This window comes from Ambystoma mexicanum, chromosome 1p (assembly GCF_040938575.1).
Source record: "Ambystoma mexicanum isolate Mex_15411 chromosome 1p, UKY_AmexF1_1, whole genome shotgun sequence".
Lineage (NCBI taxonomy): Eukaryota > Metazoa > Chordata > Amphibia > Caudata > Ambystomatidae > Ambystoma > Ambystoma mexicanum.
This window is the reverse complement of record NC_090921.1, coordinates 961,008,708-961,029,547: the sequence shown is the minus strand read 5'-3', so window position 1 is coordinate 961,029,547 and position 20,840 is coordinate 961,008,708. Positions and strand designations below refer to the sequence as shown.

Here is a 20,840-nt window from a genome sequence, read left to right as displayed (position 1 = left end):
TTTGTGTCTATGTTAAGGGCACTCTCCTTGACTTTGCTGCTGCAAAAGCATTTATTGCATCCTCCACCCTCCACCCCCAAGCCTCTGCTCCTTATTGATTCCCCATTCCCTGCCTCCTGGCCCTGCAATCTCTGTATTTTGATAACATTTAAAAACGTACCTGGAACTAATAAGAAAATATGTTCCTCTGAGGCCCGATGGTGCTGGCTGTTCTGTGCACTTTCACTGTTCCGGAAGATCACTTTAATTTAAAAAAACAGCGCATTTCACGTTGACAGTGCCTCATTGTGATCACCCTCGGGAGGAAAGGGCTCCCAGAGTAAAAGTTTCCACATTTGGTTAGAATTGTGACCACTGGCCTGCGTCGCACCCATTCTATATGACTCCCAAATCTAGGTATAGCTTCCATCCTCGTCGATTGCAAGGTGAAACGTAATGCATTATGAAACCGAGGCCTCTCGCCCATCTTACAGCCTCTCGCCCATTTTAGAAGACCCTGAAATCTAGGTATGCCCTCCACCTTTGTCTACAATATGTTTAAACGTAATGTACCGTGAAATCTAGTTGGGGCCCACATCCCTGTCTACTACACGTTGGAATGCAGCGTATGTGAGACCGGGACCCCCCCCACCCACCATACAGGGCTCTCCAATCTGGACATTTAGCCATAATGCTAAGGTCAGCTTCAAGACATACAACCCACCAACCAAAAAGCTCAACATTTCTGCATACTTAACTCTCACAACCACCTCTCGCACACCAAGGCACACGCACTTCACCACACAGCAACAAACACAAACGGCATCAACAGCACACGAGGACTATCATCGATCCATTACTCGCACCAAAGGTCAGCGCACTGTGTATACAGAACTGAAGCTACCAACATGACACCACCTCTCTCACTATTCTGCTCCCTCTTCTCCTTACTAACCGACCCCGCCTTCTCGTTTGCAGATCCGCCTCAGCGCCTGGTGACCAACTCTTTGGTGACGCTGCGCAGTACAAATACCTTTAACATGTCCAGCACTGTTTGCAAGGCACTGCCATAATGCTACTACCTGGACACAAGATACTAACAGATGGAAAATGTGTACATGGGTAAATTCCTATTTAATGCCTATACCCAAGCCCAGATTTCAGTGCAAAGAACAGATGCAAGGACACAGCGCCTGCATATATATCAAGTGACTGAAGGCACATCGTGTTAAGACTTTATTTTTTATTACACCTGTAGCACATTTAAAACTACAATTAAGCCATTAACGCTCAAAAAGGACTCCAAAAGTCTAGCAGGCCCTAAACCACACAGTTGATGCTATGACTTGATAGAATTAGCTCAAATAGATCCCAGAAAGACCTATTTTGGGCGGGAGGAGCAGGTAGTGGGTGAGAATGGTTCCCGGGATTCGCACGGCAATGGAGAGACAATGGGTGGGTGAATAACCAAACCCCACCCGCATGCTTTGTATTCGTCCTCACAACCAATCGTCCTCCAAGCGCTACATTCAAGCAATAGTTTCAGCTTATAAGTAGCGGTTTTTCTCAATACAATGGTGAGTGTTTTTGAAAACACTACTTTAGCATTTGTGCGCTTGATTGGTCTTTCTCAAGGCATGTAAGCATTGCTATAAGCCCCAAGTGGGGTCCTGGTAACGTTGTAGTGGCTGTCCTTTAAGCAGTCTTGGCTCCTGTTGGGCCCTGTGCGCAAGTCGGATCTCGTCCTGTGCGGCTCCTTGGGGTTTATAGCAATGCTTACATGCCTTGAGAAAGACCCTCAGGGTCGAAACACGTGTCGGCTGACCAATCAAGCGCACAAATGCTAAAGTAGTGTTTTCAAAAACACTCACCATTGTATTGAGAAAAACCGCTCAGAATATCAACAATAAAAGCGAACTTGTATCGCATCAACTACTGCGTTAGAAAGAATCATTTCAAAAATATCAAGCAAGATAACCAGGAGTAAACCCACTTTACCTTCATCTCAAAAGGAACATCACGATGCTGGAGGACTGATCAATACGGCTGAAGTGGCGGATGCCGGAAACCATAACAAACCAGCACGTGGGTTACAAGAAGCAGAGGCAGCACCTGCTGCCGCTACTCACCACAAGGCAATCGCGCCCCGAGAGCAAAATTTCACCTCCTAGGGCAAATGCGCCCCGGCAGCCACTCGCTGCGCCCGGGGCCAAGAAACAGGCCTGTGCCAGGTTTTTAGCTAAATACCAACAGTGTTACACTAATGTGTTGAGGGCAGTTGGCTGTGGGCCTGCAGTGCTTTCACGCCATCTCAAAGTTGTTGTTTTTTTGTATTGAAATGTTTATTGAAATATATACAATTCAGTACAAACACCAACTCCAAGTTAGGATCTCGAATTGAACCGCGACTTCATTGATAAAAGGTGGGTCTGAATAAGGAATTACAGAACGCCTTTTCGGGCAGAAGGATGGCACACTACATAAAAACCCAGCTGACCGGGGTAACAGCAGGGATTGAGTATCAAAGGGAATATTCACGGTGGCGTCCATAAGAGTTACTGTGTTTGGGGGGGGGAGGGGCGAGCGCTCGATGTCCGCAGCCACCAGGATGAGCTCAGCATCACATGGCAGGGAAGACTCACGTGCCCCCGGCCTTCCCTTCTCCAATTCCAGACACTTAAAGGAAGGCTTCCCAGAAAGCCGGCACATTCTATTAACGTGAAATTATCTTACTCAGGAACATGTGACAGCATAGCAGTTAGTGCTGCCAGAACGCAGGGCCTTCATATCTTGGACAACCGGTTTCAATGCATCCGACCCCCACCCCGTAAGCACACGCCCTACAGCATAGCGAGGTTTACCTGGAGCACCTTTACCCCCATCCATGCTCACGATTCTGCAGCAGCAGCACAGCCTACATAGTGCACTCGTCACATGTGCTAGCCACTTCTTTTTATTATAATTATTGGCTTGTAATAAGTGTAGTTACTATTGTATTGCAATTAAAATAAAATTAGATCCAATCTGTTATTTGAACTTGTGAAAGGTTATGCAACTGTGTGCCGCAAACGGACCAACATAAAGTAAAGACTAGCGTGCTACCCAAACAGACTCCCTACCTCATTTACATTTACAACCCCCCGAGGGACAACTCCCATACGTTGAACCACCCAAAAACCACTAGGGTGCCCCACATAAATTAGCATGCTCGCCCCATTGCAATAATAGAACCCCCAGAGGACGTGTCCAGGATGCTCCGAAATCCACTTCAAGAACAATGCTCTGCGATTCACAGTCTTTTGCCAACTTCTTGTAACCCCCCTCCCCTCTATCAACTTTCAAAGGCCGCATGTACACTGGCCGTATAGCAAACACCGTTAACATGCAAGTCTTACGTTCCCGGGAACACACCACAACCATTGTATTTAATCTACATACAGCAAATCACTCAGCAGCCTTCTTTCACTTGGACCAATCCTTCAGACGCATAGGAAGGGCCCATATGCCCACTACTATACATTAAAGAACACATCTCTCTAAGCATCACACACAGGAATCCACGTGATATGTACCAACAACTGCTTCATATGTGACCAACAGCATGCGATTGTTGGCCACGGGCCCATTTCACCCCTGCACATTCTGCCAACAAGCACCATCCTTTTTTTTGTTTGGGCTTCTAATGCCACTAAAAGTCAGCCTCCGTGCATTCGACAACGATATAGGGTTCATTAAAAAAGAATACAATCTTCCCAACCAAAAAAAAAATAAATAAATAAATAAAAGTTGCAGGTAAGGCGCTCAGGCATGTATACACAAACAGCATTCGTACACAGTCCGATTAAGGCATAGTAGGTTGACAATAAGACTAGAAGTTGTTTCCAAGCGATGCATTTTATTCAATAACAAGACATTTTAAGAGGTGGAGTCTTGGTTCTTCCCAAATGGCCTTAAGTACATCATTTCAAATAAATCAATAAATAGATAAATAAATAAAACACCAGAAACAGAAAAAAATACGGCCCACGTAAAACGTAGCCCCACCTGGAGATACTACACCAGGGGAGGCAAAATGTTGCAGCTCTTTACAGAACACACAAGTAACGCACACAGCTCAACCTATACAGGTTTGCTTCAAGTACCTTTATTCTCCACTAGCAAGTTTTTGCAGTCATTTTTCTCAAAGATGAAGATGCTGTGAAGAATCCTTGGAGTTACAGGTAGGGGCTCTACACATACATAACGCAGATCCATGTCCTTACCTCACAAAAGGGAAGTTGCTACACACCTCTACAAACCTGACATACAAGTGTCCGACATAATATAACGAATTACTTTAGTGACAGGGTTCGAAAATGCTCAGAGCTACTTGGTGCCGGCTACTAGCCCAGTAGAAACCGGTTAGCTTAATGTTAACAGCTACCTATTGACCTCCCAAGCCAACTTAACTTGGTGTGTTTAGAAATGTGTCTCAAAGAAGTCTTGGACAAATCTAGTAATAAGTTTAAATCTGTGAAATATTAAAAAGGGACAAAAATTTATACTTGTATCTCATGCGCAAAGATTTTTGGCACCTTGTGTACTAGTTGTTCATTCCCCAGAGGCAGCGCCTTCTTATCAAGTAATATCTCGATTACTTAACCGCAATCTTAATTATGCCTTGTCTTCCACTTCTTTGTCCCAGTACTTCATCTATTAGGCGCTGTGATTAATTGCCATCTGGCAAGAGTGAGAAATCACTGGGTTTTTAAAAACGTTATAATAAAGTGGTGCAGGTAATGCCATCTCTGAAACAATCTGCTGATCAGATTCCCCTTTCATACACAGTAGGCTTTTGGCATAGAATGTATCCGTGTCCTGCTGCATCAGTATTCTGATGTGCAGTGCCTGCTCTACCAGTGGCACAGAGTAGGTTCAGGTCACAGATCTACCATCAAAACATCGAAAATATTACGGTAAGTCCAATAAAATTGTTTTTTTCTTTTACCCCATTTTCCCACCAATATATGCGGGGGGGCCCTGAAGCCTCCCCCTACATCAATTATGACCCCCCCAAAAATCTATACTTTTCACTGAAATGTGAAAAATACCCCCCCAAAAAAAATAATTAAAAAAAATAATAATAATGGATTCTCAGTAATAGGAATCAATGTTCTGGTAAGATACCCAGGTCACAGCCGCAGGGACAGTCAAGCATCTGCAGCACAGGGGCTGCATTTAAGATATTCACCCCTGTTACAAAAACGGTTTACCTGAGGATTTGAGGAGTTTTTCCAGTGTGGAGCCGGCTGCATATTTGTCCTAACAGAGTCTGCTTTCTATATCCTTGCTACTGAGGAGGAGTTAAAATCCTTATAATCCTCCCTACGGATGTGGAGCGTCGCAGAGTGTGAGGACTGTGATAAGTGCTCCTAGGCTGTCCAGGAGCAGCCATGAGCCGGTGGCGCAGCATAAGAACATCCAAACAACCGCTGCGACCCCGAAGGGTCTGCAGAGTACAGAGGTAATGGAGCCGACGCAGGTGCCAGGGGCCAGTGGATTCCAAACACCATGCAGTCAAGAAAGGAGTGTGCAGCCTGCAGGAAATGGGATGATCGGCCTGAACAGCAACTGTAATGAACTTAGTGAAATTTAACACAAGGGGGTGCCTTATATCCAAATGGGCAGGGTTTTCCCCCCCAACTGTCAGGTTTTAACACACAAAAGGCAAAAACACATCTGTACATTAGTACTAAGCAACATGTTTCTCATTCAAACAGTAGTCATAGGAGGGACTAAGAGTACAGACACTAGTAGAGACACCAGGATAGCAGAACTTGCTATCTATGCTTACCTATTTGGTAAATAATTCTAGGCAACGCTGGTGTGCCACTCATCTACAAGAAGATATAAAAAGAAAAGGAAACAGGCAATTGGCTGCTAGGTAATTCCAAATCACTGTTTTGTGAGTATTTACCACAATGCCCTCATAGACCATACTCTTTCACTCATAATTTAAAAAGAGAACATCTATGGCAATGTTCAGTAGTCTATTTCCAGGTACAATGCAATGTATTACCCTATATACACACTGAGCTTTTTTTTCCCTATGTTCTCAAAGATTAAAACTAATGTTCATTATTACAGTAGCCTTAATTCGCTTTGTTGAAGACATTAGCTCTAGGCTCTCTCTGAATGATTACTGACCATCCACGAGGAGCTTAGAGTAAGAGCTGCTTGGCTAGGTGAGCAAATTACTGCCTCCTTTTGCAGCAACTACTGTCTAACGGTTTCAGTGGTGTGTGTTTATTAGAACCACTTTCTTCAGGGCAGTCTATTATACAAGCAGTGATATACTCGCTGATATCTAAAGGAGGTGATGGATGTTGAATATTACCACACCATCCTCTGTCGCCATGCATGAGAAACTCAAAGAGGAAGTCTGCAAGAAGAAAATGATGCAAGTTCACGGCTCAGTTGCAAAACTAAATAAGTTAGATGAGGTAAACATGCATCAAGATCACATTTCCTAAAAGCACCAAATGTCTCAAGAAAAACACACCAAAAAAAAAAAAAAAGACCACCACCATCCAATGACTGTTGAGCTTCATGTACACATGAGTGGAATAAAGCCACCTTCTATTCCCAGAGGATACATAAATACATTGCTGTCATTCAGCTTTTAAGATGTCCATCGTCTACCGGTCTACCGAGTAAGACAATTACTAATCCAAATCACATCCGTGCGGCAGGTAGGCCGCTGGATTAAAAGTGGAGACAGTTTCTAACTCAAGTACTGCAACCAAAATTGGTCTTCTGCCAATTTGCGTTCCCTTAATGATAAAAAAAACAACAACAAAAAACAAAAGGGAAAGAGCTTGCCACATTTAGGTGCGTTAGCGTTACAGGCCATATCCATTGTTGGATCAACAAGCTGTTGCTGCTCCACATCAATATACGAATACCGCGTGTGCAATTTAATCAAATCAGTGCAACGTTGGCAGCATAACAACGGGAGTGTGCACATTAGCAAACCGCTTCCCCATTTCATGCGTTTCCTTACTTTATACAAGAGCTCTCCTTTTTTTCAATCCACAATTGCCATCCGTTGGTGTTCCGAACAGAAAAGAAAAACTGCTTTTTCTTCCGTGTTCGGATCGGGACGTAATCTTCCGGTCCCCTCCACTTCCTCTAGAACAAAGCACTTTGGGTGTGCGGTCAGAAAGGCAAAATTCATGTTTTCGAAGAGCTGGGGTTGGACCCCTAAATCAGGCTAGCTTTAGTCCAATCACACATGGACTTTCTCCTATAAAAGAAGGGGTCTCACACCACTTCTTTGAATCATCGTTTGGACTTCAACCTTTCTTTCCCAAGTCCTCCACTAGTGGGGTGAAGACAGAATATCCAAGGCAGAGAGAAGCTCTGTTGCCTATCTATTTACAGGGACCAGTGTGGAGTGAACTGCTGCTGGAACAAGCACCTGCCTCTCTGCCAGCCACAGCAGCACCCAGCACCTTACTGTGTTGAACTACCTCTGCAGTTGTGTGCCAGCCTCCCAGTGTTTGGAAGCACGAGAAAACACTCATCTTGCCTGTGAACCCCTGTATTGGGACCCTCAGCTCCCAGAGAGCCAAGCCAGCTGGAGTCCTAGTGTTTTCACCATTGAACTGCTTGGAGCAGTGTTTTCAAGACTGTTCAACAGTACTCTCTATTTTTAAGTTGGGAGTAAAATGATACATTTTTACTCCCAAAAAAAAAAAAAATAAGTCCAATTCCGAATGCAAATGAAAATATGTTATAACTGGGAAAAGGGAATTTTTTGTAATAATGATTTCTTTACACCTAGTTATTTATACACATTAAAAGATAAGTTTACTTCTTCCGATCAGGCAGTAGTAGCAATGTCTTCCTGTGGTACATGCACTTCTGGCCCAAACATATCCATGGAGCTGTGTGGGTGAAAGAAGGGGCACAAGGTCATGTGTTTGATTCCCACTTTTTTGGGAGTATTTCTACTATTTTAATTTTTTCAGGCCATTTGCCTATTTTTAGGGGGTAAAAGTGGCTGATACTTCCTTTTCTGTAGGGATGCTCCCGATCTTTATATCACTTGTGTAGTGACAGAAAGTCTGGTTTGGCACTGCCAAACTTCCACGAACCGCAAAAAGGTACTGTTAACTGCCCCCTTGGTCATGGTCAGGGCTATAGACTGGCTAGGTCATCAATTCCCTTTTTGCATCCAATAATCATACCCTTTCAAAGATCATTGTGGATTTTGCTTACTGTAGACCCCTAATTCATTACTCAGGGTGCCGCATTGTCCTTGCTCATTTTCTATTCTTTCCCCAGGAGTGAGTTTTGTGTAGTGTTTTCTATTGGGTTATTTTGCAGATGGTGTAGTAACTATTTTTAAAGACAGTCCCTTTATTTTAGACCGTTACGCTTTGCTGTTTATGTCACTACTGAATCAAATATAGCCTTCCCTCGGCCCACCTTGCCACAAAGGGCAAAGGAGGCATCTTTCTTAATTGTGCCTGTTTTCCCCTTTAGAAGTGTGATGGCTTTTGGTTTGTAGCAGTGTACGGGCCGAGTGGGCATTTTATCCTTTCCTCATCCTTTTACTCCTGCAGAGCAGAATCCAATTCGTCACACGCGTGCAATCCCAAAGTCAGGCACACAGTCGCAAACTGTTTTTTTTTTCCCATTAAAAAAAAAAAAAAAATAATACCTTCTTGGCCCTCAAGGTAGAAGAAACTCCTCCTTACCCACAGTCCTCCTGTTAATATCCAAGAGGCAGGGACGAATCCCCCTCAACCAAGAGGTATGGCAGGAGTCAGTACTGGATGGGAGAAGCAGTAGGTGTAACGAAGATTACTGGTCAATAATAGAGGCATTTCCAGCAAGTCCCCGCTCCCTCGTCTCAGTACTTACTCTATGAGGTCTAGCAAAGACCACGGATGAGTCAGCCCCAGACATAAACAAAGCACAGCAGAGCTCAGGCCGATTTCTGTCTTCCTCCTCTCCAGCCATTGCACCAAAAGGAGTGGGCGATGGCAAACCCCAGACTGAGCAAGCTCCAAAAGGTGACACCAGCAGAGATCCTAATTAGGTTCAAAGGAGATGTGTCAACTGGGCACACAGACGACTATCATTGTGCCTCATGTTCTGAGTAAATGAGCAACAGCCCTAGACTGTCAAGCTTCATGACGGATACTCCTGTAAACAAACACATACTCAATAATTGCATACATTACGAAAGGAGGTACGAGTAATCCCCCATATGGACAGGGAGCACCCCATCACAATGTAACATTACAGCAAAGGATCCGCATTTACCCAAACGCATGCCCATATTCTTGCAAACGATAGACATTTTATAGTAACTACTAACAAGGCAGAGACAGACAATTACAGTGCCATTTTCCCTGGCAGTCCTCGGGTTACAGTTGTACAGTTGTGGACCTGAAAGACACCAGGGGAGCCAACTTGAAAAAGGCCAAAGTTAATTGCCTAGGCCAGAGCTTAGCACCCATATAAATCCTCCAAACAAAACATATCCAGGGACACCCGCACCCCTCAGACCCTATTGTAGGGAGGATACCCCAACAGAAGTGACCATTACATCCACACAGGTTTGGGTATTGTACCAATATGGCTGCACCAAGCTCTCATCCATGGCGAATGAAACTAGGTGGGTAGAAGTGCCGAAAAGCCGGCTACACTCGACTAGCACGAGTCGTAATTGCCTTACACCAACTGAACCACACCACCATTTGCCCTAGCTGAACTGTCGCCAACAGCATCGTTACATATGTAAGCACTTTGCATAACAGGCCCAGCAACCATACGTTGGCGATGTCGAAGAAGCTTTGCACACAACAGCCCATTCGCGGACTAGATCAAAGGAAGGACAACCTGACAATATTGGTCGTAAATGCAGAGTCCCCGTAAAGCACAATTACAGTGGGATGAAAGGCACTGCCTGCAGAAGATGCCACCCACAAGCGTACAAATAGACAATCATGATAATCAATGCTCTAGGAACTCGACATGAGCGGGTGAGGGGGTAATCCATCTCAAGCATACTTTGTCATCCTTGCTATGGCCTTAGTGGCACAGCCAACATCAAGGAACGTCTAGGACTGGATGGTAACTCCAAACATGTCGCACTATAGATCAATTCCACCTGCAGGTATGAAGCAAAAATTCTGAAGTAGGCACACGTTTCCCCATGGAACGGACACTGCATGCCTCCTTACTGGAGGTTTGGGTGGAGGGACATGGCCCTAAAGACACTTACTGTTGAAGCAGCCAAAAGGCAGAAGACCCATCACCCTATCTTCTACCCAATCTGATACACTTCCAAAGGACACACGTGCCCTTCATTAACCATACTACCAAAAGCCCCGGTAGTGAGAAATGCGATGAACAAAGCATTGCAGGCGCTGACAAGTCCCATGTGCAGACCTGAAAATCCCCCCTTCCTAGAGCAATGTTCCAGTAGCAAAGACGAAGTGACTTTTGCAGGCAACTCTTGAATCAACTGCCAACACATGACGTGAATGTGCAAAGAGTTCCTCTGAAAGAATCCCTAAAGCCACCCAGATAGGCAACTACTATCTTGCTGCGACAGCCAAGCAGTAGAACCTCAAATGGGAAAGTCTCTGTGTGACTCACACGGTAGTATTTCCCCACACCATGCAGAGAACTAAAGAGGCAGACCAAGGTAATCCCAGTCACCAACAGAATACGAACTATCTATGTGCCCCATGAACACTATCCGAGGCATTCTGGTTCACGGGACTAATAGGACTTTCACGGGTGGGGGCGATTATACTTTATAACTGGTGCGTTTAGACAATTGTGATTTAATAGGTTATTTTAGGCTTGGAAAAAACGCTCGTATTTCTTCCTTTTTGAGAGCAGTTGTGAGGCAGACGGGCACAGCGTGCATGCCTGCAGCGTGGTAAAGGCAAGCACATCTCTACCCGTCGGTGCCCAGCCGCAGCTCCTGGGGTTTGCCAGAATACTCGCAATAAACTGATGGGTCTCGCGCCAGCGGATGTCAGCCTTCCTTCCCCCTGATCTGCGGAGCTTCACTTGCCTGTGTTTCGGTCCGGAGATACGCATGCTGCAATTATAAAGGCCAAAATGAGTGACTGCTGCCGGATGCTAAGTCCGGTGACATCCATGTTTCCACTGCAGCTGGCTTCCTAGTTAATGCCAGATCAGCAGTTGCCGCCCAGAATTTTATTTTATACATGTATTCCCTTTTAGAAGATTCTGCCTAGACCCTTCTGTATTTGACAGAAACCTAGTCCTCCGATCCTGATATTTTACAGATGCTTCCCCCTAAATATAGCATTTTACACTTAGATAGCACCCCCTCGCCCCCCACTACAGGGCGTGGTTTGGCGTTGATTCACATAGCATCCATAAATTGTTATCCAATTCCTTTGTTTCAATAACTGGTAATGTATGTGGGGTTGTTGTGTCACTCTGCTTGCCACTTGTTATGTCAAGTGCTTGGACTGCTGCTCTAAGGGATGCTCTAAGGCAGTGGTCTTCAAACTTTTTTGGCCTGGGCCCCCCCTGAGCAAAGTTTGGGCAGGCCGGTCCCCCCCAAAAGTGCCAGATGGACAGTATGTAGAAATCGCTATGAACTTTTGCGTGCCGTCACCGCACCCTATTCCCAGTACAGACCCTGGGCTCTCCCCATCCTACTCCCACCACTATCCCAGTGCTGCCGCCCATCCTGCTCCCACCACAGTCCCAAAACACAAGCATACACACATCCATACACATTTAAATAAAAAATAAATCACCATAAACGTACCTCTGTAGGGGCCTGCGTGTGGTTGCTAAAATGCCCCGCTCCAGGTTGCTCTGCCCGTATGTGCGGGGAGGCGCAGGAGCACCCCCTCGCACATACATACATGCAGTGGCCCAGTCAGCATTTCCAATGAGCTATGCAAGGCTGGCGAAGCAAAACTCCCCCAGCGTTGCATGGCTCAGTGATCATGTGCGGCTGGGGAACTGAACTGTCAAAGGCAAACAGTGGGCCTCATTACGAGGTGGGTGGTAAGGGATTACCGGCACCGGTAATCCCTTACCGCCCTACTACGAGTTCCCTTTGCGGGTCCTTCCTTAACGCCTGGTTTTTGCAGGCGTTAAGGACGGGACCCGCAAAGGGATACCAGGGTCAATAACGGTACGGCAATTTGCGGTACCGTTATTGCCGCCTTCCCCCTTCCCATTGAGCCCTATGGGGGCTCAAATGGAAATGGGGAATGGCCCTGGTGAATGGGGAATTACCGGTCCCTCCGACCTCGGAATGGACCGGTAATTGCTCCATTCACCAGGCCGGAGTTGGAACGAGTTTGGAGGCAGCCATGCCGCAAATAGCAGCATGGTTACCTCCAAACTCGTAATGAGGCCCAGTGTTTCCCTTTGACAGTTCAGCCAGCCTAGGAGCACTCCCTCAGCTGGAAAAAGCAGCTCAAGAAGTGCTCAGTGTTTCACTGGGCTGGCTCCTCGGCTCCTCCATAATGGGTGAGGGGGCCAGTGGGTGGACGCCCCCTCACCCATTATGGAGGAGCCCGCAGGCTTGGACTGGCCTATAGGGCAATAGGGCGATGACCGTACCAAAAATGCAAAATGCTAGGTGTAGGCCAGTCAAAATGGTCCACTTTTTGGACAATGTGGGCCAGTTTGAGGAGTTACTTCACTATGCAGCTAGTAGTTTTGACCATTGTTGCTGACTAAATATTCTTTAAATATCACAATTTGTTTACATTTCAACAAAAAACAAACCCTTGGGTACTATTCAAACAGTCTGTAACTAAAGGACTGAATATCCATTTGCAACTGCTGGCCATTTTTTCATTGGTGCCCAAGACCGTTTTATGGTCCAGTCTGGCCATGTGAGCTGCCCACTCCCATTTCCTCCACTCGAAAAAAAAAAAAAATTAAAAAAAAATAAAAAGATGTTTATTTTTGTTTTTACATTTCATACTGGGCTCTGGCGCCCCCCCTAGGAGGCGGCCGTGCCCCCCTGGGTGGGCACGCCCCAAAGTTTGAAGACCTCTGCAGGTATACCTATACATAACTCTTAATACATTATACAGCGTGTCACCCCTGTATAGCGCCCGTCCACCTGGTTTGTAATTAGTGGCTTGACAATTGTATTGACCCTCTGATGACACGTGCTTCGACCATTCGGTAAGTTTTGTTCAATTCAGAGTTCTCCGCACAAATATTATTTCTGGGATAACTATCCCTTTTGGGAAACACACTTCGAATGCTTGCAGAGTGCTGCGCTTCAGGAAAACAGGGCACATTCAGGAGGAATAAGGAAGCAAAAGGGATATTTACCCCAGAAATAAGTTTTGTGGAGAGAACTCTGAATCAAACAAAACTTGATTGAATATAAAGCCATGTCTTGATGAGGACCGAATGTTCGAAATACGTGTCAACATAGGTGCTATACAAATATCAGAGTCAAGCCACTAATTACAACCTTTGGTACATAAGCTATGTGGTGAAATGTACCCAATTCAGCTTCTAATCCCCCCAAGATTTCCTCTCTTATTTTACTGGTCTATCGCTCGCCGTCTATCTTTAACCAGCTTTGTATATGATTTTGAACAGTTAATTGCAGACCTGGTTTTAACTCATCAACAGCTTATTCTGATGGGAGATTTTAATGTCTGGCCTAATAACCTGGCAGACACACATTCCAAGAACTTGAGCGCTACTTTGGATGATACGTTTCTTGACTTACATAATCCTCTCCCAACGCATAAGCGCAGACATTTTTTTTATTTGATTTTTTCATATAATTCTCTGACAGCTGCTTTTCAGCCACTGCCGGTCCCCTGGACTGACCACTTCGTTCTTTTACGACCCCCACGACCTTTAAACATTTCTCAAATTCGAAGTCTTTGAGGTGAGGTCTGCTCCACCTCGTTGGGAAATTATCTCTTGATGAGTACCAATCACTTTATGACAGAGAAGCATGAACCGTGGAGTGCTCTTCTTAAGGCCCTGGCAGGCGCAGCAGATACTTTTGCTCCAGCTGTGGCATGCATTAATCAATCTAAACCCTCACCCACCCGGTTCTCTCCAGACCGTATGGTACATAAGCAAGCCTATTGGCATGCAGAACGTAAATGGTGTATTAAGAATGGTTCTCAATTTATGTGGCATTATAAGCAGTCTTTGCGTCACTACGAGGAGGCTACTAAACTAGCAAAATCTCAGTGCTATGCAAATCATATCCCATCAGCCGTGTGCTCATCAAGAACACTTTTTAAAGTAGCCAAGGAGCTTGCAGTCCTTCCTCCACCAAAAATTGACTGTGCTCACTAAATGTGATTCTATTAGTTTGCTGAGAAGATTTATGAGACTCGCCAATCTATTTCCAGTAGTGATCTGACTTTTTCAGACCATATACAACCCACACACTCTGCTACTAGGAAAACCATCTCTGAGCCGTTTCTGTTTTAACTGGGTACGGATGATGCAGTCCTGGTGACCCTTCATAACCTTACATGTGTCCATCCTATCCCCTCTGGGTCGTTCAGTCTTTGCCTCTTAAAGCAATCCCTTGGTTTACTGCAGCTCTTCATCGCTCCTTCACTGTGGGTGTAACTCTGGCTTCTCTAAAGCACACGTTTATCGCCCCGCAACTCAAGAAGCCTCCTCTGGATGCAGCTCATGATCGGCCTATATCCCTCCTTCCGATCCTTATGAAGCAATAGTTACCCCACAACTTTCTCATTTTCTAGAGCCGCAATCTCTTCTACACCCTTTCAGTTGGGATTCAGACCTCTTATGGGCACTTAGACGGTTATGATCTCTATCCTGGACGACCTTGCTTTACTTCAGGACCGGGGAGGTCGGAGTTTTGATTTTCCTGGACCTCTCCACGGCTTTCGATACCTTTGACCACAGTATACTCTGTGGCTTTGAAAAGGCGGGTATATCTGGTTTCCCCCCACCCCCTCTATTGGTTTTCTTCTTTTCTCACAGTACCGTAATCAAACGGTATCTCTGCCACCATTTCATTCTGCTCCGGTGTCTCTTTCTTGTGGTGTTCTCCAGGGATTTTCTTTCTTCCAGCTTCTTTTTAACCTCCATCTTCAACCTTTGGTAGATTGCATCTATAAACATGAGGTACGTTTTTATGCATATGCAGATGTCACTCAGCTGTTATTTCGTCTGGACTCTCCAGTGATGGATCCACCATCTAAATTGTCTGTCTGCGATTGGCGACTGGATGGCTAGGAACTGGTTGATATTGAATGGGGAGCAAAAAAAACGTGGATCTTGATAGTGGGCTCATCTCCTTCAAATACAGCCTTGAGTATGGATTTTTGACCGGTGGGTCCCTGCTCCAATCCTAGTAAATTAGTAGAGTCTTGGTATTAAACTTTTACCATCAGAATCTAGAGAAGGTCAAATTTCGTTTGTGTGTAAAGCAGGCTTTTTAAAAGCTGAAGGATCTTGAAGAAAACTGCATTTTCTTCCAACTGAGCTTCAGACCAAGGTAGTGACTAAATCTATTTTGGGATCTTTGGATTACTACAGAGTAATCCAATTTAGTCAGCCAGCGTTTTTGATTCAGCGCCTGCAGTTTCTCAAACGATGCAGCTCGCTTGGCATTGGGTGCCACTAGTTTCTCACTCATACTCTGCTGCAACAGCGACTCTGTCTCCCAATAAATATCTGCATTCATTTCAAGACTCTTTGTAGTGTGCATTGTGCAATATCTCCAATCTAAACTGTCCTTTTATACTCCCGCCAGGGTGCTATGCTCAAGCCTCACAAAATGTGAGGAGGGTCCCTAGACACTACAGAGATTGGGCTGGAGGCCATTCTGTTACGCTCTTCCAAACCAGCTTTGGGAAACTATGCATTACTTTGGTTTTCGAAGTTTTGTTTTTTTCCTGCTGCTTTCTGGAGGGCTGCTGCCTGCCTTAGCAGCTAGATGCCATCATGCCATAGTTAGCACTTTACAAGTATAATTACAATACAAGAATGCTTCCCCGAGGATGGGCAACCGTCCGAATCGCATTGGACATATGACAGCATTCTTTTTGTCTGCGTCTTGAGCAATTACTTTGTTTTTGTGAACTTTTTGGCATACTGCCCAAATATGCACAGTGATGGGCACACAATTATAAAATTACCTTGCTCCATTTTATTTCTTGAACGTTCTTGAAAATGTTTTATCATATATGGTTAACTCATAAGGGGTCCGACCAAATTCCTGACAAGTTTGCTAGGATTCTTCTTCACATTGTCTACAGCTCCTAGTGCAAAGGGAGCATCGTCTGGTTACAGGACCACATGAATTACACATAGAAAACATTGAAGTACTACTGGTGGTGCCCACCGAATCATTTCAGGGGGCTCAGCAGCCCCCATGCTAGAGCTCAAGATAACACTCAGTGTAGAAGGTCCAGCCACCATTCCAGGTTTGAAGCATTTTTACGGTATAGATTCCAGCTTGTCACTACATTTAGGGCTAGTCTCTTCTTTTATCCCCTAACCCTAGATAGGCAGCGCGCAAGCAGGTCGGATAGCACAGCGAGTAGATCGCTCGCTTTGACATCCGTGCAGAGCCAGGTTCGAATCCCGGCAGGGCCAAACTGAGCCTTTCATCTTTCCGAGGTTGATAAATGACCACACACTGTGGGAAATAAGCAGCGCTCAGATACCCGAGGGTTCGTAGCGCTACATAAATGCACAAACAAACAAGCCCTTGTTAGGGTAAGCAACCACATGAGGGACATTCAATAGGTGGGAGGACAAAAATAGCTAAATACTCCAGTAGTAGGCCCCATCTCCTCCCAACTCCATCCAGCACGCCTGGTTGGACTGTTGTTGAGTATAATCACCTGTGCCTAGGTAGCTTTTTGTTATTAGGCGAGTAGTAATGACTTCGCCCCAAAATAATGGGCAAAAGGGGAGTGGCCTGGAAGCCATTATAGGGGAGCCAAAGTCAGTCCAGTTAATACCATAGCGCTTCCTCCCTCAGCTGCAGTGTGCACCCAAGGAAGTAATACAAGGCCAGTTGTGATGGTGGGAAAATAAGGTTTTCACCTCTTTGGCGTATAACAGTTGGGCATTCCCAATGACCCATCCATGGTTGGAGAAATGTTTCTTCCCCACCTCTGCATGACCCATTGGTCATGCTGGCTGGGATATTGCAGGGTAAACAAGTAAGGGGGCACTCGTCCACACCTCTGTACATTATGAGTGCCATGTGCATTCATTTACTGCCCCTCCACCAGGAGCCAGGATTTGGGGACATTTGTTTGATATCTCCCCCTGCTTCCTACCTACAGGGTGAGCGGGCGGATAATCCGGATCAGCAGCTGACGAACAGAGATGAGCAGATAAGCAATTAAAAAAAAATGTTCGGGCGTGTCCTTATTAGCTAGGGAGATAGGCTGTCTACAGATGCATTGCACATGTTTGTTTACAGCTGATGGGGTTGGAACGAGTGAATTCAACAGGAAGAGAGAGCGTGCTGTAATCAAGGTGCCAGCTGCGAGGGGCAAAGATGACACATTGGCATATTCATCATGGACAGGGTTTGCTTGCAATGGCATTACTGGCTTCACGGAACAGGCAAACAGGATGGTATAATTACGTGGGGATACTGGCACAGAAAGCAGGGGTATGTAGTCGTACACTGGTATGGGACAGAGCCAGAATTAAACGGTCTTCTTAAACTGGAACAATTACAGGCCTATATAGTGTTGGCAAAATCACCATAAACTGCTCCCGTGTACTGACTTGGCAGCTATTGTTTTGTTCGTGTTGTGGCACAATGCAGACTAAATTGTATGCCGCTGTACCCAGTTTTTCACAAAAAGTGCTATAAAGGGAATCATGTTAAGCAAATATTTGCACCAGGACCCCTCCCACCCTCTTACTTGGGTTCAGGCTCCCTAATTTTGGGGAAATATGTACATCCCCTAATGAAAAATAATACAAATTAACAATCACGACAGTCCCAAGAAGGTCATTGAGATTTTGGAAGGATGCTGCTTCCCCGAGTTAGCACTGTGATGTTGCCCCCCTCAGCCCCAACCTCCCCCGCGAGGAGCCCACTCTACCAAGAGCGCAGTGTGCGCTTGACGTTGCAGTGTCACCTCTTAATGCGTACCCGTTTAGATTTCAGAGTGCGCAGATGTGTGTTATCGTGGGCGGACATGTATTCCTTCTACGTGTTGCTTGTGCGGTTCACTGAGAGCGTTGCAGAATCCAGAGGTGAAGACCTTTCTAATGTCCGTAGATAGACCCCCAAGTCCCAACTAAAGTACGAGAGACATATGCACTCACTTACCGAGAACTACAGGCGGGCCTGGGGAGCAGGAGGGTGCCGCTGAGTTGCTGTGCGGCAGGAGCAGCAACACCGCGACTAGCAAGAGGCGCGGAGGGACAGGGAATCTAGCACCGCCGGGGCTCATGTCTCTCTTGCATCCCGTGTACAAGCGCCCAACTGCGACTCTCAATGACTCAAACAGCCAAAATCCAACTGCTGGTGTGCCTCAATCGAGGCTGGTCGTGAGGAAAACAGTGCAGTGCAAGGGCCAATCACAGAGCGCCGAGCCGCGCCCAGACAGAGCCAGCCGAGTACAGAAGCACTGCGCGTCGCTTACTCTCCGGCTTCAGAGGGATTCGCAGAACGAGCGTCCCTGCCAATGAAACCGTTCTAGACTAAACACATTGCACGCCGATGCGGGATTGCGTTTGTGGCATTCAGTGATGTTTTTCGCCAGTCAAAGTTAGCGTCCCCTATTCTGAAGCTGCGTGCTTATATTTTATAAAGGTTAGAAAGGGACAGTTTGGAGGTATTCCTGTCTCTGCTCTTGAGGAGTTCTAGTTTTGACAATTACAGATTTAAAATGTTGGCTATTAGATGGCGCTAGTGCCACCTATAAGCCGCAACTATTGCAATAAAGTAGGAAGCAATGGTTAAGCCTGGAAGTCACAGTTGGGGGGGGGGGGAGTGCATGTGGGAGGGGAGATGAAGATGAAAGCGATGACAATTATGACAGTAATGACAATGTCTGAAAGGAGGTGGCCAAACGAGATATGAGGTGGAAAAACTTTGGCCACAAGCATTATTGTAATACAAGCCATGGTGCAAAAGAAAACGAACCATAAACAACATCATAAGAAAAGAAAAATAACACAAATACATTTTGGGGAACAGAGGGATCAGGTGAGCGGGGGCCCTACTCCCATTTAGGGCAAACTCGAGGCTGATCCCTGCTGCCCTTCATGCGAAAAGCTTGAGACGTTGGATTGACCGGTTTATCTTCACATTCTTTACTTCCATACTGGATCCTTCCTGTTTTTTATCATGCAAGCTGGAGAGGTATATGCCTTTCAGCCACTATTGTGCGCTTTTCCACGCTTTGAGGCATTTGTATACCTTCCTATCGCTCTGGTGACCCACTTGTGATGTTGCCCCCTGAGGGCCGTTATTAATTTTTTATCCTCAGAGCATACATGCCAACCCTCCCGATTTAGGTGGGAGACTCCTGATTTTTGCATGAAAAATGTTGCTATTTCTCACGTTCTCCCGCCTAAAATGAATCTTTGCCCAATATATTCCTATGGGAAAATCTCTGTTTCCCGATTTTTCAGACGTAATCTCCCGCACAGGTGGGTTGAAGTGTTGGCATGTATGTCAGAGGTGGATTCTAGAGCTTTGGCTTGCCTTCCACTTGTCTTCAATTTTGGGCATTGTCCTTCCCTTGTACCCTTTGTGGTGCGGCTTGTTAGCCTGTTCCACTGTGTTTAGGCATCCTTTTAGCTCACTGATCCACTTGGTGGGTTCTTGAGCATCCACTTGCATCCAACCTGATCTGGTTTTTGGCATTTTGCCCTTCCATGTCCTCATGGTGAACGAGGGGCATCCTGCCTTTCCCCCTGCTGCCAAGTGCCCTTCTTTCACTTTTAAGGCATCTTTCGGCATTCCCTTTGCTCATGATCCACTTGTGTTTGAGCCCCTTGTGAGGCGTTATTGATTGGTTTCTCCTCAGAGGTGGGTTCTTTGAGCTTGGGTTATAATAACTGAATTACCGTTCCCTTGAACGTGTTTAGCTCTATTTTTACCTTTTTGAATTTGGTCGTTATTATTATTTGTCCATTTTAGTAGGCGTTTTTGCCTTTATGTATACTTATTAGATTTTTTAAATTGTTGCCTACTTTATTTGTAAAAAATGCAGACACTATCGTGTTTCTACCTAGCCCCTTCTTGTGTAGTTCATCCTGAATTTTAAAGGGGTGGGAGGGAGGTTTTATTTATTGGCTGCGGGATCAGGAATCCAGTGCTGGTGCCTGGGCAGAGGAGAGGCACTGAATGAGAAGGGCTACCTTGCCCGCCCTGGTTATAGGCTGAAAATGGTAATTTGAACATCAAAGACCCCTTGTCTCCACATCCGTCCGGATGGGAGGGGGGCCTTTGATGTGAGGTGTCAGGGGCAGGGACTACCTGATGTCACCTGCCCCTGCCACCTCCGTTCCGTAGCAGGCGCCCAGCTGTCTGTAGTTGTAGTGGGGACCTAGATGCTCGCCCTTACACCGGCATGCTAATGGGGCAAGCACCTGGAAGGTGCTGCCCCAGCCGGACCCACAACAAGTCCACCTCCCAGCTTACGCCCCTGGGCCTTCCATACCAGAGGGCCCATGTTTAATGAGGATGGGCACAAAGCTTGTATGTGTTGTTTGGTTAGTTACACTCATTTACAGCCCATAGCCATTCCCACTCACATCCATACTTCTTAATTCACATGCTTTTGGGGGGTGTCACCCGCCTTGTAAGTCGCTGTCTCACCTGCCAGTGGCCATAAAAA

The 20,840-nt window shown here is 45.9% G+C and overlaps 1 protein-coding gene across 2 annotated transcripts in view; it reads right to left on the bottom strand.

Moving 5' to 3' along the window:
- PLA2G15 (phospholipase A2 group XV) overlaps window positions 1-18,583 on the bottom strand; it is a 346,700-nt gene extending 328,117 nt beyond the window's left edge. Inside the window, exon 1 of one of the 2 annotated variants that reach the window (XM_069653570.1) lies at window positions 18,320-18,583. In XM_069653570.1, coding sequence (XP_069509671.1) covers window positions 18,320-18,443 — 124 coding nt within the window. In that variant the 5' untranslated portion in view covers window positions 18,444-18,583. The remainder of the gene's footprint in view (window positions 1-18,319) is intronic. The other variant, XM_069653579.1, reaches the window with a different exon arrangement.
- Between the last annotated feature and the right edge of the window lie 2,257 nt (window positions 18,584-20,840).